The sequence below is a fragment of the Equus quagga genome, chromosome 8, assembly GCF_021613505.1.
Source record: "Equus quagga isolate Etosha38 chromosome 8, UCLA_HA_Equagga_1.0, whole genome shotgun sequence".
NCBI lineage: Eukaryota > Metazoa > Chordata > Mammalia > Perissodactyla > Equidae > Equus > Equus quagga.
The window spans coordinates 119,382,105-119,409,213 of record NC_060274.1 but is presented as its reverse complement, the minus strand read 5'-3'; the positions used below and the strand labels follow the sequence as shown (position 1 = coordinate 119,409,213).

Sequence of the window (27,109 nt, the reverse complement as noted above, 5' to 3'; positions counted from 1 at the left end):
CGCAGTGGTTAAGTTCTTGTGCTCCACATTGGCAGCCTAGGGTTCATTGGTTCAGATCCCAGGCACAGACCTATGCACCGCTCATCAAGCCATGCTGTGGCAGGCATTCCACAAATAAAGTCGAGGAACATGGGCACAGATGTTAGCTCAGTGCCAATCTTCCTCAGCAAAAAAGAGGATTGGCAGCAGATGTTAGCTCAGGGCTAAGCTTCCTCAAAAAAAAAAGAATATCAATAAAGAGAGAGAATTTATTTAAAAAGGAATCAAATAGAAATTCTGGAGTTGAAAATACAATAGCTAAAATTAAAGATTCACTAAGGGACCAGGCTCAACATCAGCTTTGAACTAGCAGATGAAAGAGTCAGCCAATTTGAAGATAGGTCAATAGATATGATCTGGTCTGAATAACAGAAAGGAAAAAGAATGAAGAAAAGTGAACAGAACCTCAGAGACCTGTGCGACACCATCAAATGTCCCAACATACATATAACTGGAATCTCAGAAGGAGAAAAGAAAGAGAAAGGGGCAGAAAAATATCTGAAAAATTAATGGCCAAAAACTTGTACACTGAAAACTACAAAACACTGCTGAAAGAAATTAAAGGAGATCCAAAGAAATGGAAAGACATCCCACGTTCATGGATCAGAAGGCTTAATAATGTTAAGATGGCGATACTACCCAAACTGCTCTAAGATTCAACGCAACCTCTATCAAAATCCCCGTAATAATTTTGCAGAAATGGACAAGCTGATCCTAAAATTCTTATCAAATTCAAGGGACCTAGAATAGCCAAAACAATCTTTAAAAAGAAGGATGTAAAATGCCACATATTGTATTATTTCATTTATATGAAACGTCCACATTAGGCAATCCATACAGACAGAAAGTAGATCACTAGTTGCTGGGGCTCAGGAGGTGGAGACAAGGGCAGAGAATGACTGCCAGTGGGTATAGTGTTTTCTTTTGGGGCAATGAAAATGTCCTAAAATTTTACTGTAGTGATTGCTGCACAACTCTATGAATATACTAAATGCAATCTAATTGCTCACTTTATTTTTTATTGAAGTATATTTGATATATAACATTGTATAAATATAAAGTGTTCAACATGTTAATATACAACATTTATATACTGTAAGACAATTGCCATTGTGGCAATATTTAGCACCTGCTCACTTTGGTGAATTTAGCAACCCACTTTATTAACACACTCAGAGGTGTTGTGGCTGCTTGGGCTACCATGCCTGTTATTTTGACATTTATCCATTTAACTAGCATCACGTAGATACAAGCACAATACATATATGACAAGACAAAAGTAACAATGAGGAAAATAGTCCTTGCTGCAAATGGCAAAAACACACTCACTCGTATGTGGGTCTGGTCTGGGACCACCCGTAAAGGCTGTGCACATCGTAGTGCCGCACCAGGGAGCCATCTGGCAGGACCTGCTGACTCTCCATGCACAGGGTTTTGCTGCTCAGACCCTTGTCCCTGGACTCCAGATCTGAGAGGAAATGCTGAGTTATTTCCTGAACAACATGACTTGCACATTCCCTAGAAATGCCCATCATTTCAATCAACAACCTTGTTACCAGTTAACAGTTCCAATTTCAAGAATTTTTTGTCTACAAAATCAATGTCCTGTGACTTTATAGCTAATGAAATGTAAGGACAAGGTATGGAGCTGGGAAATGCACCTCTCTTTTTGTGCCCTCTCTAACATTTGTAGAGAGCTGTCAGAGAGCACTGATGAACATAACTCATTTGTTGTTATGACTGTCTCTTCCACTAGATGGTAATGTTCTCAAGGGAATAGTTCTTGTTTCAATCAACTTTGTATTAATGTTGCTAAATTTTTCTGATTTGTCAGCACTTGCCTGATACACAAATATTAAATTAAAGGAGGAAGGAGAAAAAGGAAGGAAGGAGGGAAGAAAGGAAGGGAGGAAAGAAAGAAGGAAATGAGTTAGTGAGCAATAGGATGCATAGCAGTGAACTAGACGTCAAGAAACTTGAATTCCAGATTACATCCCACAAATTACTGGTATAGTGCTTTTAAGAAGGTGAATCACTTCCTTCTATACTTTTCTGTATAGTGAGAGAGTTCAACTTTCTGAGACCCTTCGAACCAGGTCCTGTGATTCTCTATTTCTGTTTATATCAGAGGAGAACCAGAGAGCATCCTTCATGAAGTGTCTGTGACCATGGGCAGAGAGAATGCAAAGACTAGATTTTTATTTTCTAATCAAAAGAGCATGTGTGTATAGTGTGTGTGTGTGTGTGTGTGTGTGTGTGTGTGTGTGTGTGTGTGTAGGGGTTATTTAAAGTTTTAGCAATCAATTCGTAGTTATCAGTGTAATCAGATGCATCAGGCATTTCCTGTTTATTTTCATACCACATCATGTCATTTCTATGCTTGATTAGTAATTTATTTATGTGAACTTATTCAAGGTTGTTCTATTTGGGATTTTATGTCATGTTTAAGAGTGTTTTCTCTCTCCGAAATTAGGCTTCACTTTGAGAATAAAAGAAACTTTCAGAGTTTTTGAGCAGAGTAGTAATTTGATAAAGTAATCATTTTACATACATGGCACATAGGGTGGATTATTAAGAGTTTCATCTCTGCAGCCCCAGACAGATCCATCCACAAAGTTCGATGGTTCATTCATATCCTGCAATGAGTTAGAAAAAAAGACTCCATGATGTCGGGGACAGTATAGCCCTTGCTATGGAGGACACTGACTTCACGGAGATACATATATCTTACTGAAGCCCTCACATCAGCTGGTCACTTCATTGACTCTGTTTAATCTCAGGCATCAACCTGAATGGACTCTAAGAATTCATGTTGGTTTAAGGAGAGTGTTAAAGTCCTAGTTTACCTGGCATATTTAAACTCAGGAGAATCATTTCATAGTGGGAAAAATATTGAGATTATGCTAGACACATGACCTAAGGAAATCTCCTCTTGATTCGTCTCTCCGACACAAGAAGCTCATCTTGGTTTTTCTATAAGTGGATTACTTACTTTTATCTGTGGCCAATGCTGACTATTGTCTTCCCCTACTCTTTCTTAGTCCCATAGCTTAGACTAATTCTGAAGTCAGCCTGGACCAAGCACAAGGAGGAGTGTCTCACTTTCTGCAGTAGATGCAGTCCTGAGAAGATGTAGGTAACTCAGAAACTGGAAATCAAATAATACTTGCAGGGATTTATTACTTAAATGCTAGAAATAGAGATTCCTGAGGTAAACATTCACTGCCTATTTTATCAACAGTGTTAAAATTTTGTATATTGGACTATCCTAAATAGTACAAAGAAAGCCAAAGGTAAGTATTTTGGAAACTACTATTTCCCTCCAGTGCAACAAATGTCCCTAAGTTATCAGTATCTCTTCCTCAGAGTGACCCACGTCTCCTCACGGCTTGGGTGAATCTGTGCCGTTTCATGTGTCTGCTCTGTGCCTATCTAGCCTCAAGGTGTGAATGGCCAGGGAATCCCCAGGGCTGCCAGTGGGCTTAGAGGTTTGTCTCTGGATGGATCACAGGCTTCTTTCAGCCTGGCCCAGAACTGAGAAGATTTTCAGAGCTGGCCTTGAATGTGCTCAGGATTTCAGGCCACTGGACAATGGGGAAGGAAATTAGGACACTGATGTGCTTCCCACCTCTAGAAAAGCAAAAGTAAAAGAGCCTGTTGACACATGTCCCAGAGACATCTCAGGAAGCCCTGCTCTTCTAACACGAGTAATAAATGTCTGAAGAGGTCTTTCAAGCCATTCCTTCAGAGGAATCTGTACTTGCACTGTGGTACAGAATTTCCATATGGTATATGGATTTTGTCTCATATTCATGCCTTGTCCACCCCCAATTCTGTTCTGTATCACAGATGGGCTCTCAGACTCCCTTAGCATTGGCCCCTGGGTAGGTTTGGCCAATGGGAGGCACTGGCAAGAGATCAGAGGCGGGGGACATGAGAGAAGCTAGGGTATTTGTCCTTCACTCTCTTTCTCTGACAGCATCTCCAGTGGTGGCACATCTCTTCCCTGGGCTCCAACTTCCACCAGACAATTTGTGCCTGGGCAGACTGCAATTATCTCTGCTTGTCCTGGTGGTGCCCAGCACCTCAGTTCTGTAACAGCATCTCTCCCCTTCATTCCTCCAGCTCCAGCTCCCTCCATTGCTAGTTTCTGAATTGCCTCCCCATGTTCTGACTGCTAACATTTCCAAAGAAAAACCACTAAGGGTGCACTTACAATCCACAATCCATCAAACTTCAAGCTCTTTTCTGGCTCTCGAGGGTTTGTATAGAGCTCTTCTATTTCCTTCTTCCACCATGTGACTGTGCTATTACGCAAGAAATCAGGAAAAGCAACGTAGGCTCTGTACAGCTGTAAGAGTAACACATACTCTCATGTTGGGTCTCAGTCTGTCCAGGAGGGGGAGTGTGGGGACCAGGAAGGGGAGATGAGCAGGTGCTTGTGAAAGGCACTGCCCCACTCAGTGTGTGATCTAACCTCAGGTCTGCTTCTCTGCACAGTTTACTGAGGACACAAGAGACCAGGGAAGGCTGATTTCATTCTTTATTTTCCTACAGGGTTAGATAGTCTTAAGTCCCTTTTAAACATGGGATTCATTTTATGACTGGGGTATTTAATCATATGAACTGGAAAATTAACTGTCAGTGTCTAAACAAACAAACTTTAGAGATGCAAATGCTTTTTCTACACGGGCCATATGAGGGAGACCAGTCATCCAGGGAAAAGTGAGTTGTAGAGTGGAGGGGATGCCAGATGCCCAAGCTGATGGGGCATCAAGTGCTGAGATCAAGGACATTAATCCTTTTAACTGGCTTACATTTTCTTTTATACATAGACAATTCATTAAAATCCAGTCTGTTTATAACCTCTCCAGTGAAAATATTTTAGACTTTGGTTCATTATTTTTCACGCCATAGTAGATTCAAGCAAAACACAATCCATTAAAGGCACACATGTGAGGGCATTTCATTCATGATTTCCTTCTACACATTTCCAGTTTAGTTGCGTGCTGAGTTTTCCATTGGAGGATCTTTACACTCAACTCAGAGCAACATAACCAAACATCGGGATAAAACTCATAAGAAGCCAGATGTTTAGGACAATGTAGATAAAAATTTGTGTGTAACTATACCTCAACCTGAGTTTCCTGGTCAAGGGATCCATCCACAATCACATTGGGCAGATCTGGCCAAACCTAGAGAAAAAGAAGAAAAATTAAAACCTTTAAAAGGCATTCCATACAGACCATGAGATGTTTCACATGTTGGACTCTAATGACATGCATCTCCGTAAAATTCTTGCCATTAATTAAATTGTAAAGTCTAAATATACGAAATTCTGTTAGGTGAAAATAAGATGGGGTCTCTTGACTCATCCCATAAGTTTTCAAAATTTCATTTTTGAACTTGAACTATCACCTTTCAAATAATTACTCAGCTATCTGAGATGCCTGTCATAGACCTATAACAAAATTCCCTTTGTAAATAACAAACGTGAAGTGTGACTCTAAAGAAATAAAGTTGATTTCCATACTTTAAGCAGCATCATGATGTATTGGGGACCCCAAGTATATGAAACACTAAAAAATCCATAGTATCAACCAACTTCATCTATAATTAGAAAGACATTAACAATACACTATACGTTGATTAATTCATTCATTCAGCAAACACTTATTGAGCACTTACTATACACCAGGCACTCTTCTACAGTCTGTATTTGCTGATAGTTAAGTAAGAAATAGTCCTTGTTTTCTAAGAGTTCACAGCTGGAACGTAAGTGCTAAGTTGTATGCTACATTGTCTGAGTATACAGAACAACATAGAAAAGGAAGAAATAGGGAGAGCTAAACTAGTCATAGAATACTTCATAAGAGGGAATATTTGAGTTGGTCTTGAAGAGCAGATATTATTTGGGTAAGCTGAGAAGGCAACATCCAAAGACACAGAGAGCATGGCTGTATCCAGAGCAATAGGAAGCAGTATAGTGTAATGACAGAGCAGAGTTTGGCTCAGAGCTACTGGCATCTGGAGTCAAGACGTTCACCTAAAATCCTGTTGCTGTAAACCAAACAATGAAGATGAGAATTGAGACCACAAAAAGGAATTATGGGAGATAAGAGAAGAAGGATAATCTGTAGGATTTAATGATTTATTTAGATATGGAAGCTGAGTATGCATCATACGTGAAAGATGAGTACAAGTTTTGAGTGTGAGTGACTGGGAGCCATAGATCTCAGAGCCATTCTCAAGGGATGCTTTATGGCCAACTGGTATACATAAGGGGTGGGGCATCAGAATATTTCCAGACAATAAAACAAAGGTCAATGATATTTTAGAGGATTAGACCTGTAACTTTGGTCTTATTAATGTTTATTGAGCTAATCAGTATCAGAACAATTTCTACTTATTCATGATTTATAAATTACCCAATATATTTTACAAAAATTTATTAAGAGCCTCTTTTAATCAAGTCATTGTGATGCTAATTAATTATAGGCATCTTCTCCAAAGCCTTACCTTTCCCCAGACAATATCACTGTTGTCAGGCCATTTGATGAATACGTTGTTTTCCTGCCCTCTGGTGAATGTGAGGTACTGGGTCTCATTGCCAGAAATGGCTGGGTCCTGCAATGAGAGGGTTTAAAACTCAAACATGAGAAAAACATATTCAAGGAAATTCCCCTCCAAAATTTTAACAATTCACTGTGCAGAGAGAAATAGTGAAACTCAATACGAAATAAAACAGAAACAACAAAACACAACCCATGGATAATTTGCCTTATGTCTAATGGATAGTTCAGAGGTAAAAAATATATATATATATTGATGTTTCTCTATAAAATTCTTGAAGATAAAAGCATACTAATGTATGAAAACAACTCCTGGAGATAAACTAGGTTAATATGACATTATCTTCAAGCGGACAAAGCCAATTTATTGTGTTTCCACAGTGTAACAGCAATATTCCAAAGAAGATGAAACTTCTTTCTTCTATTCTGTGGTCCAACTTGTCCGTCTAAAGTGGTCTTCCCATTGACCCATCCCGTATCTGCCCCAATTACTCTCTACAATAGTGTCCTGTTTCACAATGATCATATAAATCATTACTATCTGAAATTATCTTTTATTTATCTGAGAAAGATTAGACCTGAGCTAACATCTGCCACCAATCCTCCACTTTTTGCTAAGGAAGATTGTCCCTGAGCTAACATCCATGCCCACCTTCCTCTACTTTATATGAAGGACACCTGCTACAGCATGGCTTGATAAGCGGTGCATAGGTCCACGTCCGGGATCCAAACCTGCGAATCCCGGGCAGCCAAAGTGGAGCGGAATGAAGTTAGCCGCCATGCCATCAGGCCAGCCCCTGAAATTATCTTTTGATAGTGTTTATTTATTGGCTGTTTCCCTCCAATAGAATAAAATCCCTATAAGAAACAGGACATACAAAAGTCAGCAAATAATGTTCTAATTGTTGAAAGCTAGAAGGGAGGAGCATTTGCTGGTAACTACTTCTGTCTTCATCAAGACACAGCTTCCAATGTAAAATAATAAGTTGGTATCCTAGACCTTAACTCAGTTGTTTGCGAGTTTAGTTAACAAGAAATAAATCCCCTAAGCCTCACCATTTCTGGCTAATGGCAAAGGTAATGGTAACTTGAGAGGTTTATTAACCCCTTATGGTAAAGGTGAGACCAAGATACAACTATACCCTCTGAGTACAGCCTGAAGCAGTGAGATTTCAGGGGTTTTTTTTCCCTATATTCAGTGTTTCAGCCCACAGTTCTAATTCTACCAAGAGAGCAGTAATAATGAATTGTACCCTGGTGACACCTGGTTACAAAAAATAAATATTGCAACGTAGCATCTTTTAAAAGCCATTTTTTCATTTGTTCTTTCTGCCTCTGTTTAGTTGCTTTTTCATACTTTTTTCAAAATTATAGATTCACAGAAAGATGCAAAAAACATTCAAGGAGATCTCATGTACTCTTCTTTATCCAGTTTCTCTCAGTGGTACTATTTTTCACCCATGAACATAGAAACAGAAAATGGGATCTAATCTTTCTAAATACCTACCAGAATGAGAATAAATCTCATGCCATCTTTCTTCATTTGCTCAATCAGGAGACCAAGGTTTTGAAAGCTGGAGCTGAGAGTGAAGTCCAGCTTCCGGTCCATGTAATCGATGTCTACATGCTGGACATCCTACAGGAAGGAGCAAGCAAGATGCTTGGGATCCTCAGGGTACACAAGCTGCTCTGCAGGCTCCAGGTCCTGCTGTTTGCTGACCCCACCAGAGTCCCTTGTAATTTCTTATCTCAGTATTTCCCTAGACTGATTTTTCAATTCTCTAGTTGAAATTGCTTTCTGATTCCTGCATCTAGCTCACCTGTCCCCACTCCTTCTCCTTCTGTTCCCCCAAATGGAATTCTCTGGGCTTTCTTTCCCTCAATTCATGTCTTTGCCACTCTTCAATCTCAAACTCGGTGAGCTTATCAAAGTGCTAGTTACATGTTCAAGGATAGAAAGCAGGACTTTCCTAAGAACAAGAAAAGATTGTATATCTGTTTCTTTTTCTCCGCCAGTAAACCTGACTAAATTTATTCACATTTAGAACTACCTTATTTTATAGTTTTCTAGAATGTATTTATTTTCATCATCCCCACTTGACTGGATGGTCCTTGAGATGAGAATCTTGTCTTCCTTTTTCTCTGTACGCTACCAACCTAGATTTCTGCAGATCAAAGTCACTCAATGAATGATGTTGAATGATGGCTAAAGTAGTTAATATTCAGTTGAAAAAGGGGATGATTCATTCTGGCCTGAAGGTAATAATCATCTGTGTTGCCTTAAGACTCTAGGAAAAACTTGCTTGAGGGAGCAGAGACTTGTGCACAAGCCGAAGCTTGGAAAAGAACGAACCAAGATATTAGCATTGATTGCCTTGGTGAAGCAGATCTATGAACGTTTTTCAGCTTTTAACTTTTCAATCTTTTCTAATTTACGTTTAGTTCAAGTATCTAGTATAGTAGTATATAAAAAGAAAAAATTAAGCCTGGATGAATGTTGCAAATTATCTTTTATAAGAACACCATAACAATTTATTTTATTCTCATCTTCCAATCATTAATTATCATCCAATATCTCAGGAGGTGAATTGAAAGCAGATAAAAAGAATGTGTGGGGGCTGGCCCCATGGCCGAGTGGTTAAGTTCGTGCGCTCCACTGTAGGCGACCCAGTGTTTCGTTGGTTCGGATCCTGGGCGCGGACATGGCACTGCTCATCGGGCCACGCTGAGGCGGCGTCCCACATGCCACGGCTGGAGGGACCCACAGCGAAGAATATACAACTATGTACCAGGGGGGCTTTGGGGAGAAAAAGGAAAGAATAAAATCTTTAAAAAAAAGAAAAGCCATATGGCTCTTTAAAAAAAAAAAAAAGAATGTGTGATGAGAAATTGATCATCCTAAGAGGAGAAAGAGCATGGTGTTTGTGGAATTCTGCTTGTTGACTGCAATTGCCTGCACTTCCAGGGACTCACCTAGGGGACAGGTTGGCATTGCAGGATATGCGTATGTGCATGTGTGTATTTAACAGAAAGCGAAGGAATGATTTTAACTGATTTCTTTTCTATTGTCACTTTATATCCATCCTCTCCAAGAACAGTCACAGTATAATTCTCCTAAAATTGTCATAATCTTGACATGATTATCATTTAGAAGTCCTCAAAGTCATGGCTTAAATCCTGCCATGGCTACCATAGGATATTCCTGGCCAGAGGCAGTGAGTAACAACATCCTCCAGACACACCGCTAACTGCTGAAGGATTTAAGCAACTCTCAATTTTGAATCCTAAATTTAAAAGAGTGGCAGGAAATTAAAATAAGCAATGTTTCCACACAGGACTACCTCCACATCTACTTTTTCTTTATACTGAACTAGTCACCAATAATTTTTATGAAGATATTTTCAATCTATAATTAGCCACAAATTCCTATAACTAATTAAACCACAGGCTAAGTGACAGTTTCATACATAGGGAATCTGGGCTGCCATCATTGCATCATACAAATTGGAGATTTCAGTATCATTCTGGTATCCATAGCGACTCAGCTGGAATCCCAAGGCCCAGTAAGGAATCATTGCCGGCCGACCGACCAACTAGAATAAAAAAGAAAAATGGATCCAAGTAGACTTCTTTGGGAAGAAAAGATGGTTAGCTTACACTCAAAGTGAATTGAGCACTTCTACTGAGTACTGTCTGATCTAAGAGGCTTTACTAGAGAAAAATAAGAAAGTCAAATAAATGTGGATAGCCATGGAGATGTAGTAAGATAGAAAGTCTCCCTATATTCTGGAGCTTTCCACTCTAGGGACTCTGAGAACTCAGTGGTTATTACTGATTAGTGATTCTTAGAAAGGCTATTTAGCAAATAATAAGAGACATATGGGATATCAATATGCTTTGATAGCCCCTTAACACTAAAACCTGTCTTTCAGAAAAGACAACAATAATGTAGGCAGGACACCCAAGGGACTTAAGAAAAAAAAAATGGCCTTTCTCAGTGCTAAGAACGTGGTAATACTCAATAAACATTTGATAGTTTATCAATGGATAGAATGACTTCCAACCTCAGTGTATTGCTGAGTTACAAGCTCCGGAGTTGGTCCCAAAAACATATAAAAGTCCAAAATCCCTCCTGTGGTGCGGTACGTCAGGGCAGGAGTGGGCTGGAATGTCACATCTGTTAAAAAAAAAAAAAAAGATAGAGGAGGAGGAGCATCCTTGGAACTGTAAATCATCCTATCTGGGAATCTGCCCTAAAATTTGCTGTTTTCACTCTCTTTCTTTAATGCCCACCTCCTCTAGAAAGTCTTCTCTCACACTGTGGAATCAGAGATGAATTTTCAGGTACCCCAAACATAATCTCAAAGTCAACATCTTAAATCCTTCTGTGAAAGGGAGCCAAAGTATCATAGTAAAATAAGGTCATATAAGAGTAGGCCATGTTTAGTCAAAATTTTACCCTTACTACCTGTCCTAGGGCTCTTAAATCTTAAATGAATGAATAACTAAAGGAATGGAAGGTCAGTTTATTTGTCCTGTTTCCTTTGCCCTTGAATTTCTCTATTTCTATCGATATTCCAGGTACTAATAAAGTGGTCACAGCTGTCTACGGTGGTAAGGGCAATGTGCCTCTGTCTTACCCATGGCATTGCTGTTTAGCAGGAGCACTCCATGGGCACTGCCATCCTCCTCCAGTGCCATATAGTAGGGGTGGACACTATAGGAATTCTTCTTGTACTGGGGGAGTCATGGGAGAGAGCAAGAGGGTAATCAAAAAGAGAAAATCCAAGAAACTGTTTCCACCTCATAAACCAGACAGCAAACTCTACTCAACACTGAAGTTTCAGCAGAATGTCATGTCTTTTGTAAAGCCTTTCTTGACACCCCCTTCCATCCCAAGTGAAAAGCTAAGTGTCCTCCCCGCCACGTTCTTTTTGTTTATTATTACATAATTCTATTATAGCACTGATTACATTGTGTTACCATTATTTCTGTATCTCTCTGTCTTACTAACCTATAAGCCTCTGGAGAACAAAGACTGTGTTTTATTAAATAAGACAGTGTCTTATTCTACGTGTACCTGATACATAGAACATATTAAATAAAATTTTATGGGGTCCGGCCCAGTGGCGCACATTCCACTTCAGTAGCCAGGGGTTCACTGGTTCAGATCCCAGGTGCAGACATGGCACCACTTGGCAAGCCATGCTGTAGTAGGTGTCCCACACATAAACTGGAGGAAGATGGGCACAGATGTTAGTTTAGGGCCAGTCTTCCTCAGCAAAAAGAGGAGGATTGGCAGCAGATGTTAGCTCAGGGCTAATCTTCCTCAAAAAAAAAAAAATTTATGAAATAAAATCCATAGTCCACAGGAAATATATATGTGTGTGTGTGTGTGTGTGTGTATTTCCATAATATTTGGGTTATTTCATCTGAGAGCAGAATTTATCAATATAAGGTGAAGTTGATTAATATGGCACCACTTATGGGCATATAGAATAAAGTAAACTTACCTAGAGAGAAACTGATTGATAATCTTATTTTTCTGTGCTTACCGCTGGTGGCTCATCTCGAGCAAACATTCCCCACATGTGCCAGCTCATGTTTCTTTTGAAAGCTGTGTGCTCAGTTTCCCCAAAGCCATAGATGTACTCAGAAGGGAGGCGAGTAGAAATGGACAGGAACATATCGTTGAAGGTGAAGCCGGGGAGCTGAGAATCCCAGCTGCAACACAAAGGCATACAAACCAAAACAAACTAGAGATACATTTAGGATGTCTAGTTGATTCAGAAGCCTCCTGAATGACTGCACATCTGGATCCAGGTTCGGATACTGTGAAATGACCCAGGTCATAACTACAGCCATGATTCACTACCAAGGTTCTGTGTTTGCATCTTTATTCTGTAGTGTGGAAGACTGAGAACTCCTTTTCTGGGTCACAAGCTCCTTGAGGGCAAGGACCATGTCTCCCTCATCTCTATTCTAGTTCTCATTGCCTGGCATATCAGCTTGGAGAAATGTCTGAATAAATGAGTATGGTCTAAGCAAATTTTCTGATAGAAAAGTAGGAAACTCTTAGAACAACTTTTCTGGATTGGCCAAGGAACTTCTTACCCAAAAGGGCAACAGACAGAAAATCAGACACATGGTCAAAGAGAGCTGAAGATTGTCCACATGTGCACACAGGTAACAGTTTCTACTAGAAGGAGGAACTTCAGCCAAAGGCAAAATTCAGAGCTTTACTGCATTCCATTCAGCAGCTGGACAACGGATGAGAGATGACAACTCCTTTCATGCTTACCATTGTGAAAAGGCTGTAAGTCTACAGTGTCAATAGAAGCAAAGATTAAGAAACCACTTCGCTCTCTGTAATAAACTTTACCCCTTTTTCCTGACGCTCCTGTTATTTCTTAATGAGGTGTGTATAGAACTGATTTCTACCTTATGTTACCTGTTGCACTTACTGAATAGAGTTTTCTGTTCTACTTAACAAGAGGAAAGAGTATAACATGTATTTTTCTCTCTCTGAAATCAAACAACACTTAGTCTTTTGAAAGCTTTGATTAATTTTTCTTGTTAAGTTAATGACTAATAGAAAATGAAATCCCCATTGAAGCAGGGAAATAGATATACTTTCTGCTGAACAAGCACACACATATTTACATACAGTCTCTAAGATTAATATTTCACTTGCATTAATTAGAACCACTGTAATTAGATCTAGAATCACTCTAATTACAACCAAAGACGTAGTGCTTACATCACAGTATTGGAGCTTTTTCGTCGAATCTGGATCCCGAAAGGATTGTTCTGAATCCTGACATCATACAGACGGTTTTCAGGGGAGCCAACTGGAGAGGGAGGGGTGTTCAGAGGCACTGGGACCTCATACCTTTTATTCCTGGGGTCATAGATCTGACAAGGAGAGAGAAGGAAACTTTCTGACAGAATCTCAGACCTAAAGCCCTCCCATGCCAGCCCATATAATTCAGTTCCCATGTTTTCTGCCCAGTTTGAATCATAGGAAGAAGTATCAAATATCCCAAAGCAAATATATGTGAGGTCTACCCATCTACCGTGCCTGATACAGATTCTGAACTGCAAAAATGCCTCAGTAATACCCATTCAAAGTCAGAAAGGGAACCTCCTTTAAAGAATCTGTGATTTAAGGGTATCGAATCTCGTGGACAGAATGTGGGTGTGTGTTTATAAGTGTGTGGCATGTGAACACGTATGTGTGTGAATGTGTAACATTATGTGAGCATGTGCTTCTATATTAGAAATTAGAGAGCTGAATTTTCCTATGGACTCTGAGGTCTTCTTACTGGTTGAGCTTCCAAATGTTGTGCAGCTTGTCATTCCTAAAATCACTCTTTGGCACCAACCACTTGTTCCCACCTACTTAACAGGATTGATGTGTGGGGAAAATTGAGAGGAGTGACCAGTGTTATGCAAGATCGGGAAGTATTACATCATGAGAGAGCATCCTCTTCCTCATAATATTATCAGCCCATATATTACGATTAGGACAAGTTTTGTCTAAAGCCTTGCTTCTCAAAATTGTGTTTTTCAGACCAAAAGCAGCAGTATTATCTGGGGCCTTGTTAGAAATGCAGAATCTCAGGCTCTACCCCAGACCTTCCGAGTCTGAGTCTTCATCTTTAGAAGATCCCTAGGGTGATGCAGCCAACATTAAATTGTGAAAAGCAATGTCTACATCCAAGCTGTCCAAGGTGGTATCCACCAACCACATGAGGCCATCAGGTACTCCAAATGTGCTAGTCTGAACTGAGGCTCGCTATAAGTGCAAAATACAACCCAGATTTTGAAGACTTAGTAGGATTAAAAGATTCTAAAGTATCTTAATTGTGATTGGATTGCATAGTGATATGATAATATTTTAGGACACTGATTAAATAAAATGCTTTTCAAATTAATTTAGCTTAATTTTTTTCAAATACATTTTTTAAAATACGGCTATCTAGAGAACATATGTGGTTCACATCGTATTTCCATTAGAACAGAGCAGTGGATCTCAAAGTGTGGCCCCTCACCTTGCAGCATCAGCATCACCTGGGAAGTTGTTAGAAATGCAAAGTCTTGGGCTAAGAAACGCCAGGGGTGAGGCCCAGCAATCTGAGTTTTAGCAAGATCTGCAAGTGATTCTGATGCATGCTAAAGTTTAAGAACTGCTGATAGAGAAATAACTATAATGTTGGGAGTGAGTTTACATCACTCATATGGGATTACCACAGTGCAGACACATTTTTCTCACGGCTAAGCGATTATCATTTGAGGATGTTTATGACTTAAGAGAACACATCATTATAGGAAATTCGCAATCCTGATGGATCTAAGGTCACATCCCGGCTGTAATATTTCCTAAGTTTCTGCCTTTTACATCTCTGGGCCTCAGCACCCTCATCTGTAAAATGGAGGATTTAGACTAAAAGATATTTCAATGACTTCCATCTGCACGGAGCTGTAAGTTTGGAACTCCATGTTGAGGACCAGAATCTGCAACACGGGATTACCTTGAACTGCAGCATGTTTTCTGTGTGGTAGATGACGCTCAATTGGAGGAAGTCGATCTTTGCAGAGAGATCGTCAGAGGTGGCCGCTGCTGCTGCAGGTGGGGGTGGCGCACCTCGTGATGATGGTGGTGGTGGTGCCGCTGCTCCCACTGACTCGGGAGCTGTCAAGAGGGCAAGGTCTGTGGTGATGCCCGTGGGCAGGTACTGAATGTTACTGGCTGCATAACTAGGGATGGTGTCGTAGTAACAGGTGGGCACACCAGGAGTAGTTGTGTGCTGGAACAAGAGGAGGAATTCAGTCAGCCTCTGACACCACACTCGGAGGCTCTACCTACTGAGGAAGTTGGTTAACACAGACTAAGTCTCACATCATGCCCATTATTATAGGTTAAATCATGTTCAGAAGATGTAAAGTCCTAACCCCTGGTACCTATGAATCTGAGCTTACTTGAAAATAGGGTTTTTGCAGATGATCAAGTTAAATGAGGTCATTAGGGTGGGCCTAATCCAATATGACTGGTGTCCTTATTAAAAGGGGAAATTTGGACACAGAGACAGAAATGCACCCAAGGAGAATGCTACGAGAGGATGGAGGCAGAATTCGGGGTGATATTTTTATAAACCAACAAACACCAAAGATTGCAAGAAAACCACTGGAAGCTAGGAGAAAGAAATGGAACAAATTCTCCCTCACAACCCTTAGAAGGAACCAACCCTGTTGACATCCTGATCTTAGACTTCTAGCTCCCAGAACTCTGAAATAACAAATTTCTGATGTTTTAAATTGCCCAGCTTGTGGTACTTTGTTGTGGCAGCCCTGGAAAATGAATACATCCATTTAAAACACACATACATATATTGGCCTCCTGTAACAAGTGAGTAGCAAAGGGTCAACAGGAAGCCTGATCTGAAGACAGGAATCCTGAGGCAGGGCTCTGCTCCCAGGGCTCCTATTGGTCCCACTGTGATCTGGAGGAAATCACATATTTTCTCTGGTTTTCATTCTCTCTATTTTTCATGTGGAGAGAAACAGTTGTACTTTAACTTCCTGCTTGGACTCTCCAATAGATTAAAAAAAACACAAAATACTCAATGCACAATGCATACCCAATGTATTATTGCTATGGTAAAAAAAAAAAAAAAATGAGGTTTTAAATGTTGTGGTTGGAGGAAAGAGAGAGCCAGAGTGGCAATGAGCTTTTTCTGAATCAGAATATCTGAGGAAAACACTGATCACCTATCACACAGAGTTGACAAAATAATGCATCTCTTGGCACAGAATTGTCTTCTTCCTGAAGGATTATTACTGTTCAAACCATCAAAGCTCAGAAAGTGTTTTCTAAGTGCCGAATTACTCGCGGGATGGTTTTTACAACTTCCTGTTCACTGTGGTGATCTGCTTTTGATTGTTACCTCCCAAAGGCACCCCCGCTGCCTACAACTCTCCTTGGAGGCACTGGGGTCCTCAGGGTAACAGTTGAACTTCTCCAGGTCACTGACTGGAAGATTCCACCCGATGGAGAATTCTCGTCCCAGTACCAGTCCCTCAAGATCAGTGATGCTCACCACCTGAGGAAAGAGAAAGGAGGCCATGGTGACAAAGGAGGTGAGGTAGAGGCACCTGGATAATGTCCTTCCCTGATGGTTTGTAAGTCAGGACTGGGGGAGCTAACCCTTCATCCAATACCACCTTGCCATGGGATACTTGGAATATTATTTTTTCTCCTCTGGGGCTTTTGACCCTGTACGGAAAATTAACTTGGCTTATTCCGAACCTTTCCCACCTCATGGAGTCACTGTGGAATATTGAATGGGAAGGCTTTGATCATGTTAAGTCGTACAGATCACAGGCAGGGTGATCATTGTCAGACTATTGCTCTCTGGGTATGATGCTCACATATTTTAATAATGATGGCAGTAACAACAATAGCTAGACTTTACTGAGCATTTATATGGGCCAAGCACTGTGATAACCACTTTATATGCATTATCTCTATTAATCTTATAAAGCAATCACATGCTGTGAATAATATGGTTATCTCCATTTTACAAAATAGAAAACTGACATTCAGAGAGGTTTAAGGATTTGCCCAAGATCTCACAGCTAGAGAACAGTAGAGCCAGAATTGGAACCCCATTCTGCCTAACTCTAGAAATCAAGCTCTTATCTTTTGCTTTATGTATTGTCAAAATGGAAGGGTGTTGCCCTAAGAAATAGTGAATTTCCCAGCACTTGAAATAGTCAACTAACAATTGGAATCTTTTGTCAGAGATTATCATGTAAGGGAATCTATTCAATAAGAGTAAAACTGGATTATACCTTGTGTTTTATCCAACTCTCATTTTCTGTAATGGTATAAAAAATAACTATAAAAACAGTAAGGAAGAATATCAACTGTGTCTCAAAGAGAGTCTTTAACTTAAATGAAAGGACAAATGTGTAAATACTGTCCAGAATTAAGCCAATGCATTGAATAATATTTTCACTATATCACATCTGGGATCAGGAAATTTAATTTTAAATTTGCCCGAGAACAACTGCCTTCTTTCAGGGTCCGAACTCCCACTGTCTTCTTCAGAGACCTAACACAAACAAAGCGTAGCGGTCCATATTTAGCATGCACGTGTTTCTCCTTCTGCATCCCCCATGTTATATGGTAGATGTCCCAGCAACCCAGTTGTCTCTCTGACTGCCCAAAATCAAAAGAGCAAGGGACAGCTGGTTGTCAGAATCTCAGGCCAGGGCTTTTGGCAAGGGCCCTGCAGGATGGAATAATCTCTCACCTTTGTTGAAGCACTGTAGACAACATTTGGAATGGGGGTGGCAGCATTATTAAATAAGACAGTAAAATTAGTAGGTTGCTTGTCCATTCCCAAGATTGTGATATTTGTAAACGTGAGGTTGTTAGGATCCATATAATTATCATTTATAATCTTTGCCTGTAGACGGTTCTGGGAGGGAAAAAAGTCAGTTTAGAGATCAGGTACATTACACTCTAATTGTGTTCAAATGCCATCCAACATCTTTCTTTCTGAGATCTAAGTTATGTCCTTTATCTCTGAGGTTCTAAACGCTGCCAGGTGATCATCCGCAGGGAATTTGTTAATGCAGACTCCTAACAGTCCTAAACCCTTTAATAACATTTTGTGCTTGCTTAGGTTCATTGGTTATTTATTGATTCTATTACTCAGAAAATATGTTCCTGACATCATGGCATTTTCAAGAGGACAAGATGGGTATGATACCGACCCTAATATCAGTTTCCCCAAATTAAACCCAGCATATATGGGGTTAAAACCAAAACACTCATTCCCTGCTTACTCTCTGGCTTCCTGGCTCCAGAATCCACTATCCTCCATGGAGACAGACACCGTCAAGGACAAACACCTGGATTATCTCCTCCCCGCAAAGAGATACAGGCTGGTGGGAAAGCTGCTGACCAGTAAGGTCACAGGCTTCCTCCTCTCTGCAAGGAGTTTCAAGGCCAAAGACAGGCTGGTGGGAAAGCTGAAACCAGCAAGGCCATATGCTTTCCCTCCCCTACCTAAAACCCCAAATAAAAACCCTTCCTTTTAGCTTTTCGGGGAGTTTAGTATTTCAGCATTAGCTGCCCTCTCTCCTTGTTCAGCACTGTGCAAAAATAAAATTCCTACTTTCTTCCACCATACCCAGTGTCAGAGACTGGCTTGCTGTGCAACGGGTGAGCGAACTCACTTCAGGTTCAGTAACAGGTACTCACAAAGCAAATAAAAAGACACAAGCACAGACAGAGATCTATTGGCACACAAAGGTGTAGACATACACATACACACAAAATAGTGCCCAAATAATCTTTTCATTTCATTTTAATGATAATGACGACAAGAACAAAAATTTATGAATGCTTACTATGTGCCAGGCACAAAACATTTTACATGTATTATCTCATTCAATTCTTAAAGCAAATTATGAGCTTGAAGCTGTAATAATCCCCATTCTTCAGATAAGGAATCTAAGACCCAGAGAAATTAAATAACTTATTCAGGGGAACACAGTTGAAAAAGAACAAAGTTGAGTCATGACAAAGAAGGTGGAACTGAAGATTGAAGCAAAAAAAGAACACTTTGATGTTTAAAAAGGGTGGGTGTCTCACAAATATGCCCAACTGATTTTTTTTTTTTGGCAAAGGTGCAGAGGTGATGCAGTGGAGAAAGGGCAGCCTTTCCAACAAACGTGGCTGGAGCACTCGGCCATACATAGGCAAAAAATTGAACCTCGACCTAAATCTCACATCTTATATCAAAATTAACTCAAGATAGATCATAGACTTAAATGTAAAAGGCAAACTATAAAATTTTTAGGGGAAAATATTTAAGATCTAGGGCTGGAAAGGTTTCTTAGAAACCAAAAAGTATGATCCAGAAAAGAAAAAAATGATAAATTAGACCCACCAAAATTAAAAACTTTTGCTCTGTGAAAGAATCTATTAAGAGGATAAAAAGAGACACTTACAGATAGAAAGGAAATATTTACAAACCGTATATCTAACAAAAGACTGGTATAGAATATATAAAGAACTCTCAAAACTGAACATAAAAATAAGGTGAACAATCCAAATAGAAAATGGGCAAAAGAACTGGATAGACATTTCACCTAAGAGAATATACAAATGGCAAAGAAGCACATGAAAAAAAGGTCAACATCATTACACATAAGAGAAATACAAATTAAAACTACAATGAGATATCACTACACCATTATCAGAATGGCTCAAATAAAAAAAAAATAGCGACAACATCAAATGCTGGTTATGATGCAGAGAGACTGGGTAGCTCACATGAACCCACCCATGAATCTTCATAGCAGCTTAATTTGTAATAGCCCATGACTGGAAATAGCCCAGATGCTCTTTATTAAGTGAATGGTTAAACAAAAGGTGGACATTTACATCTTGGAATGCTACTCAGTGATAAAAAGGAACAGTTGTTGATACATAATAACTTGAGGGAATTATGCTGAGTGAAAAAAGCTAGCCCCCAAGGTGACATGCTGCATGATTCCATTTACATGACTTTCTTGAATGTTTACAGAAAGTTACAGAAATGGGGAACGGCTTAGTTGTTGGCAGGGGCTAAGGAAGGGGTCAGGGGAGAAGGCGAGAAGGTGCAGCTATAAAAGGGCAGCATAGGGGATGGTTGTGGTGATGGAAATGTCCTATGTCTTGATAGTATCAATGTTAATATCCCTATTGTAAAATTGTACTATAGTTTCATAATATGTTCCATGGCGGTAACTGGGTAAGGAGTACAAGGGAACTCTCTGTATTAGTTCTCACAACTGCATGGGGTTCTGCAATTATCTCAAAATAAAAGGTAGAATTTTAAAAGCAGTATGAATTTTTCAAAAAGAAGGATAAATAAAGGGGAGAGATCTCCACAAAAGAAATCTCTGCCCATGCACAACCAGACTTCTGAGAAAACCAAATTAGACTTCTCCCATCCTCTGCTAGCCTTACTGCCTTTCTTCCTGTTAGCCTCCTTGAGAAACAGAGATGAGGCAAGTGGTGTTCTGTATCTTCCAATCCCTCAAAACTGTCACTCAATACCTGTGTCAAAGGCTAGGTTTTGGGGCTGGAAAGAAAGGTCATTACAGAAGAACCTCAAAAAGACATTGCACCACTTACCACCCGCACACACCACACCCTACATACCAGACACACCTGTGTGCCCTCAGATAAGGACACATCTTAGAAGCCAGGACTCAATACCTAAAACTCTAAGGCAATGAGTTTTTTTTTTCTAGAAAAAAACAAGTTCTTCGTTGAACTCATACCGATTTTTTATAGGATTATGTATCTAATGCAGATTAAAATTTTAACTTTAATCCATTCTGAGACCATCACAGTCTGGCACTGTGCCAATTCCACATGGCCAAGTATCTATAGCAAATCAGAAACTTGAAAAGCAATCATAGAAAAGAACAAACACTGTGCGTTCCTCAAAAACAGTACTTACAGAGGTGACGGAAAAATCATACAAAATATAATTCTTTTCAGTGACAGCATCTGAAAGAGAAAGAGGAGAATCCGTTACCATAGGAAGCAGAGGAGCTGAGCAATGATGGCTCCTCTTCACCTGGAACACCTCTGCCATCTGGTTCCGCTCCCCCAAGTTCTAACCCATTTTTGTCAAACTTCATGGAAGTTTCCTGGACCACTTCAACCCACAGTGACTGCTTCCTCCTCTGAACTCCCGTGGCACTTTGTGGTACAATTCCGTGGGGATTTAAAACATTTTGACTTGAATTTGTAATTATCCACATGCACACTGCATCTAGCTTGCTAGACCAGGAATTCCTCAAGGGCAATGTCTATGTCTTATTCATCTTTACATCCCCTGCATACAGAGCAATGATTAAGAGCCAATAAATGTTAATAAATGCTAATTCTATGCAGGGCAGGAGTTTTATGTAATCACAGATCATAACCTTATGTGAGGTATTTATATTGAAACATTACAGTGGAAAAACACACTATGCAAATTAGCTACTTTCCCCTCAACAGTAATCAAAGCAGTATTTTACAAATCTATTAACAAAATATATTATTTGATATTAATAATGATACCCACAGAAAAGAATAATTAAACTAAATCCAATGACGTCTGTTGCTTTGATAGAGTCGATAACATAAGTTGCTCATTTGAGGTCTATTTTAATGCACTTTCCTTGGCTGACTCAACTTTCAGAATCAAGTGATTCTAACCATCAGTGATAATAGAGTCAGTGACATATCGGGCAGCCTGCAATGACTAATTTGCACCAAGATCACAGGGATGGGACCATAAGTAAGTCTACCTTTAGATACACCATCATCCCAGTAGAGTTCCCCCTTTGCTTCTCTCTTATAGTCCAAAGCAATAATGAGTCCAAGGGAATTCTTCCGACTGTAAAAGAGCAATGCTCAGCTTCAGAGAACGAAGAATAGATAGAACTATGTTAAACCAGTCCCCCGCATGCCCAAGGGACAGATAATCTCAGAATCTGTCCCAGACGCTGAGTAGATATTGACCTTGTATGGCACCACGGCAGCTGGGTGTGGGTAGACAGTGGAGGCCAGTAGTGAATGAGCATAAGAGGAATAGTAAAGGAGGCAGCTCCTGCTGAAAGCTGGGTTTGTGATAATACTATTTGCACTTATTGAGTGCTTACCATGTGCCAGGCACTCTTCTCCGTGTTATATATACATTAAATCATTTATATTATTTTCTTTAACCCTTATAATAACTCTAAAGTCAAATTACCATCATCCCCAGTTTACAAATGATTAGCAGAAACACAGATAGTAAATTGCCCATGGTAGTACATCTGGTACGCAGTAGAGCTGGGGCTTGAACCCAAACTTTCTGGCTCTTCACCTTGAAGCTTTGTTGACTTTCACATGATAACCCTTATCTCCGATTAACTTGAATTCTCTCATGTCTAAAGGAATCTTCTCGAGGACAATTTCCGGCCATAAAGAAATCCTGATGAGTGATTAGTTTTATTATTCTTATAATCTAATTCAATTCAAAGTGAAAGACTATGGAAATGTAACAGAATTGAGGCTACACTTACCTCCCTCTAAAAGAGGACTAAGATATCAATTTAGGGCTGACCTTGAAAGGAGGGGAGGAAGATTAGTGACAAGAGATGTTTTCCAGTTGTTTACCCACTTTTGGTCCTTATTTGCCTCTCCCTCAATGCTCTGCCCCTTAGAGCACCAAAGGAGTCACACCTTGGAAGAGCGAGGAGCTTACCTGTTCTCTGTGGTTGTGTTTGGCTGCTGGGTGGGAAATATGTAGCCCCCTCGAAGGTGAAGTCCTATCTTTTCATCTGACAGTAGCATCTCCACCAATTGTTTCCTCCATTGGATGGCTACTCCCTAACCAACAAAAAGAAAACAGATCAGAGAATAGGCTGTTCAGGCCAGGAGGGACCTTGGAGATCATCTAGTTCAGCTGCCACATTTTAAAGAAGAGAAAAACGGAGACCCCCAAAACTAAAGTGATTTGTCCAAGGCACTTAAGTGGTAGTGAGCAGAGCTGAGACTCCAATCTGCCCTGTTTCTTTATATTACACCATGCCGTGATTCCACAGCTGGACTTTAATTCTCTAGGTCATCACAGCCTAGTGCTAATTACTAGTCCTGACAGCTGCATAGCAGCCAGGTTGCTATAATGAAAATCCCCATAAACCTACCTCAGTTACTCAAATTATTTCATTATACATTTGGAAAGGCCTTCCTCACAGAAAAGTCACACAATGAACTAAACGTAAAGCCTTGTACTATTATCCTACCCCAGCTCCCAAAACAGCAGTCTTAGAATTGCCCTCTGGTAAGGCAGGCCTCTGAGCCAAGCTGAGTTGTCTCACTTACTTACCGTCTCATAGTTATACCAGATGGCATCAGGTATGTATGCTTTCACTTGGGTCACACCCTATGGAAATAGCAAAAATGAGCAACATTAGCATTTCCCTCTACAGTTTACAAAACACCTCAATGTGTGGTTGCATGAGCTTGTCTGAACATTCCTGAGAGATAGTTGGGATCATCCCATTCTGCAAGTAAAAGTACAGACACAGTACTCAGAAAGGCTGGGCAGTTTACCCCAAGCAGAACTGTACTTAGAAATTGCTTGTTTTGCTTTGAGGTTCCTGAACTTCCTAAGAGAAGCAGAGAAAATTCATTCACTGAGTTACTTGTGTAATCTATCACGTGAGAGGAGGCCCAGCCAGCCACGTCCTCAGGAGTGGCTTCCAGGAGGACCACTTGCTGATTAGCAGGAGCTGCCAAGAGATGGTGTGGCTAAAACGCCAGCTCCAAGGCCCTTTGACATGACTACATTGGCAATCTTTCATGTTTACACATTGATCAGCATAATCCTGATTTCTCCCCCACACTTGCTCACTCACCCCTGCCCCAAATCACACTCACGTAGAGTACTTGTGGTCTTTCATACGTGACCTCCAGGGAAATACCCTCTCCTTGCGCAGCACTCCTCTTTCCCTCCCTTGTCTCCTCCCCACCTCCTCTCTTTTCCCAACCCACCCTCAGTAGCACACACCCTCCGGTCAAAGGGAAATACAGACAGATGACCAGTCCAAACTCAGGGAGGCATTTAAAGCCCCTGTTGATGCCATGGCCATGTGCTTACAGACACAGGATTTAAGGTAATTTTGCGAAATGGAAATTGTTTTGCTTGATGGGGCAGTGGGACCAAGAATTACTATTTTTCTAATTTCCAAACTTTCATGACCTCTCTATCATTTATATTCACATTTATATTTAAATGCAGCCAGAAATACTCAGGATCCAGCTTATTCAGTTGTAGAGCCAAGAGGTCAAGCGTGATATTCCACCCCATTGTTCAGATTATAAACACACTTCGTATAGAACAGGCGTGATGAGGAGTCCAGGCCCCCATAAGAACTGCTCGTGCACCTCCCATGTAGCTGGGTCCTGGTAGAACCTGGAAAACAGAGAAAGGAGGTGAAGCTTCCAATATAGGACAACAGCACCTTATATGGCAACAAGGTCCTAACTAACCTTGTTTGTACTAAAAAGGGAAGTGAAATTATGATCTGAAAGGGAGTCTTTGAGGGTCAGGAAACTCACTCATGAACAAGGGGCCTTGCTACAGTCTCCCCCAGGGTATGAGCGCGGTAGAAGAGGCTGTAGAGATAAGGCAGCAGGGTGTACCGGATGTTCAGATAGTGTCTGGAGGAATTCAACAGCTGAGAGTTTTCACCAAAGGCTGCAGGATCCTGGTCCTAGAAGGAAATCACTAAATATTTCCACCATATTTTTAAAGTTCCCTTCTGATCAGAAGCTTTCTCAATGAAAGTAGCCATATTCTCCAACTTGGAGGACATCAAAGCATTTCCAGAACCGAAAGCATCTTGGTCTTGCTCCTTGATTTTATAGATGAGAAAGCAATATCAAAGATTACATGACTTTCGCAATGTAAAATTGCAAGCAAGTGGCAGAGTTTAAACTTGGCATGTCTTCTGATGCCAGTCTATGGTAGCCTTGGGGTGATGAAGAAGCCCACAGAGGTTGCCATGGAGATAAAGGGGCTATGGTGGGCCTTGCTCCCTCCAGAGCTGCTCCAATTTGTTTTATATAGAGAGGTTTCTCATAACACTTCATTTGGGAAATAATCATGATAATAAGTTGCACGCTTAAAAAAGAATTTTGAAACCCATTACCTTAAGCCACATTGCCTACCACCATGATCTGCAATCCATCTTTTCTTTTCCATGCACTTTTATTAATTTGTAATTTTAAAATTTGTCTAGTTTTGCCTTTAATGTTTTCACCATCAAAATTTGTTTTATTTTCTCTATCCCAAAGACAGTGACTTCCATTTGTTCTTCAACATACAATGTACGAAGAAATCATGAAAACAATTTTTAGCAGATTTTATTCAAAAGCAAAGAAAAAATTCTTCCGAAGGGAAATCTAATTTTCCTAGGATGCAGAAACAAAAATTTTCCATCAGTGATGGGCACTCGTTTTGGTCATTTTCCTCATAATTTGAAAGGTGTGAAAGATATGCATGCCACATTTAGACTTGTCATCCTGTACTGTGTTATTGGGACTGAATTTTAGAGAAAATTATCTGACTGTTTTCCTTTCTTTTGTTCCCTAACATGCCTATTTCCCCCCTCCAAAAAGAACTACTCCATGAGACCACTCCACGCCGTCAGTGTAGGGCTCATGAAAACCCTGAGGCCAAATACCAAAGAAAATAGCACTCCACAGCCTCAATCACTCTAATCTCTAAGTGAGAAAGCCTAGAGTTACACTATCCACTATGGTGGCCACGTGCTACATAGGGCTATTAAACACTTGAGATGCGGTTAGGAAGACTGAGGAACTGAACTTTTAATTTTGATTTTAGTTAATTTAATTATAAACCTAAACATTGAATCAATGTAAAATATTTTTTCCATTAAATGTAACTTCATTGTTTTGGTACAATAACATTTTTCTTCAACTGCTAAAAATTTAGCACCCAAATTGAAATGTACTGTAAGTATAAAATGCACACTGAATTTTGAAGACTTAGTAGAAAAAGAATATAAAATACCTCATTAATAAAATGTTGCATTAAACACAGGTTGAAATGATAATGTCATGGATATAATAGTTACATAAAATATATTAAACATAATTGCTCTTCTTTTTACTTTTTAAATTTACATTTAAACTTACATGTCTGGCTCTCATTCTCTTTCTGTTGGCAGCGCTAGTTGAGAGGAAAGGAAAACAAGCACTATATCCTAGCAGCCTGAGTGATGTGAATGCTCTCATCTTCATAAGCCCTTCCAGGCCATCACTTCCGGAAGAGCGCCTGCCCTACCTGCTTCCAGACACCTGCTTTGAGGTTCAGAAATAGTTCATCTCCCTGTAGATCACAAATGGTTAGGAGAGCCCAGGGAAAAAAAATACTTTGAAGATTTGGGCGTGAATCTTTCCCGGGTTAGAGACATGTCACTGGACAAAGTCAAGAACTGGGTCTAAAATGATCATCAGTAAGTTATTTTAATGAGCCTATTAGGATCTAAACTGCTCAACTTGAAACATTTCAGTTGCAGATAACTTCATTAAAAGAAAGAGCATCCTACCCTACTTGCTCCTGCCATCACGAAATATCCCCTTAAGAGAGACTTGAATCCACTTCTATATACTTGCTCATCAAAAACATGGTTTGGATAGAAGAGGATAAAGACAGGATGGGTCATGAGAAGCAGTGGGGGACGCTCTCCTAAACCATTCATAGAAAGATAGAATGTTGCAACAAAGTGAAAAAAATTTCAGATCACTGACCTGCCCCTGCCTGAATCCTTCCTTCTTGCTCTCCCACATCTAGGGGTGGTTTCCCTTTTATTAATTGAAGTGAAACACCACTGTCCTCCAATTGTCCCATCTAATATAAGGT

General features: G+C 40.1%; 1 protein-coding gene across 1 annotated transcript in view; it reads right to left on the bottom strand.

Annotated features, from left to right (window-relative positions):
• The window catches only part of LOC124243353 (probable maltase-glucoamylase 2), an 86,409-nt gene that overhangs the window by 27,538 nt on the left and 31,762 nt on the right, over window positions 1–27,109 (bottom strand). Inside the window, exons 18-37 of the mRNA XM_046668961.1 lie at window positions 24,781–24,935; window positions 24,550–24,634; window positions 23,546–23,602; window positions 22,922–23,046; window positions 21,981–22,069; window positions 21,140–21,189; window positions 17,930–18,097; window positions 16,559–16,714; window positions 15,146–15,421; window positions 13,372–13,526; window positions 12,167–12,335; window positions 11,252–11,348; window positions 10,676–10,788; window positions 10,079–10,204; window positions 8,119–8,247; window positions 6,559–6,666; window positions 5,172–5,234; window positions 4,256–4,390; window positions 2,591–2,675; window positions 1,369–1,507 (exon numbers count right to left, since the gene is read on the bottom strand). Of these exons, the coding sequence (XP_046524917.1) occupies window positions 1,369–1,507; window positions 2,591–2,675; window positions 4,256–4,390; window positions 5,172–5,234; window positions 6,559–6,666; window positions 8,119–8,247; window positions 10,079–10,204; window positions 10,676–10,788; window positions 11,252–11,348; window positions 12,167–12,335; window positions 13,372–13,526; window positions 15,146–15,421; window positions 16,559–16,714; window positions 17,930–18,097; window positions 21,140–21,189; window positions 21,981–22,069; window positions 22,922–23,046; window positions 23,546–23,602; window positions 24,550–24,634; window positions 24,781–24,935 (2,480 nt within the window). The remainder of the gene's footprint in view (window positions 1–1,368; window positions 1,508–2,590; window positions 2,676–4,255; window positions 4,391–5,171; window positions 5,235–6,558; window positions 6,667–8,118; window positions 8,248–10,078; window positions 10,205–10,675; window positions 10,789–11,251; window positions 11,349–12,166; window positions 12,336–13,371; window positions 13,527–15,145; window positions 15,422–16,558; window positions 16,715–17,929; window positions 18,098–21,139; window positions 21,190–21,980; window positions 22,070–22,921; window positions 23,047–23,545; window positions 23,603–24,549; window positions 24,635–24,780; window positions 24,936–27,109) is intronic.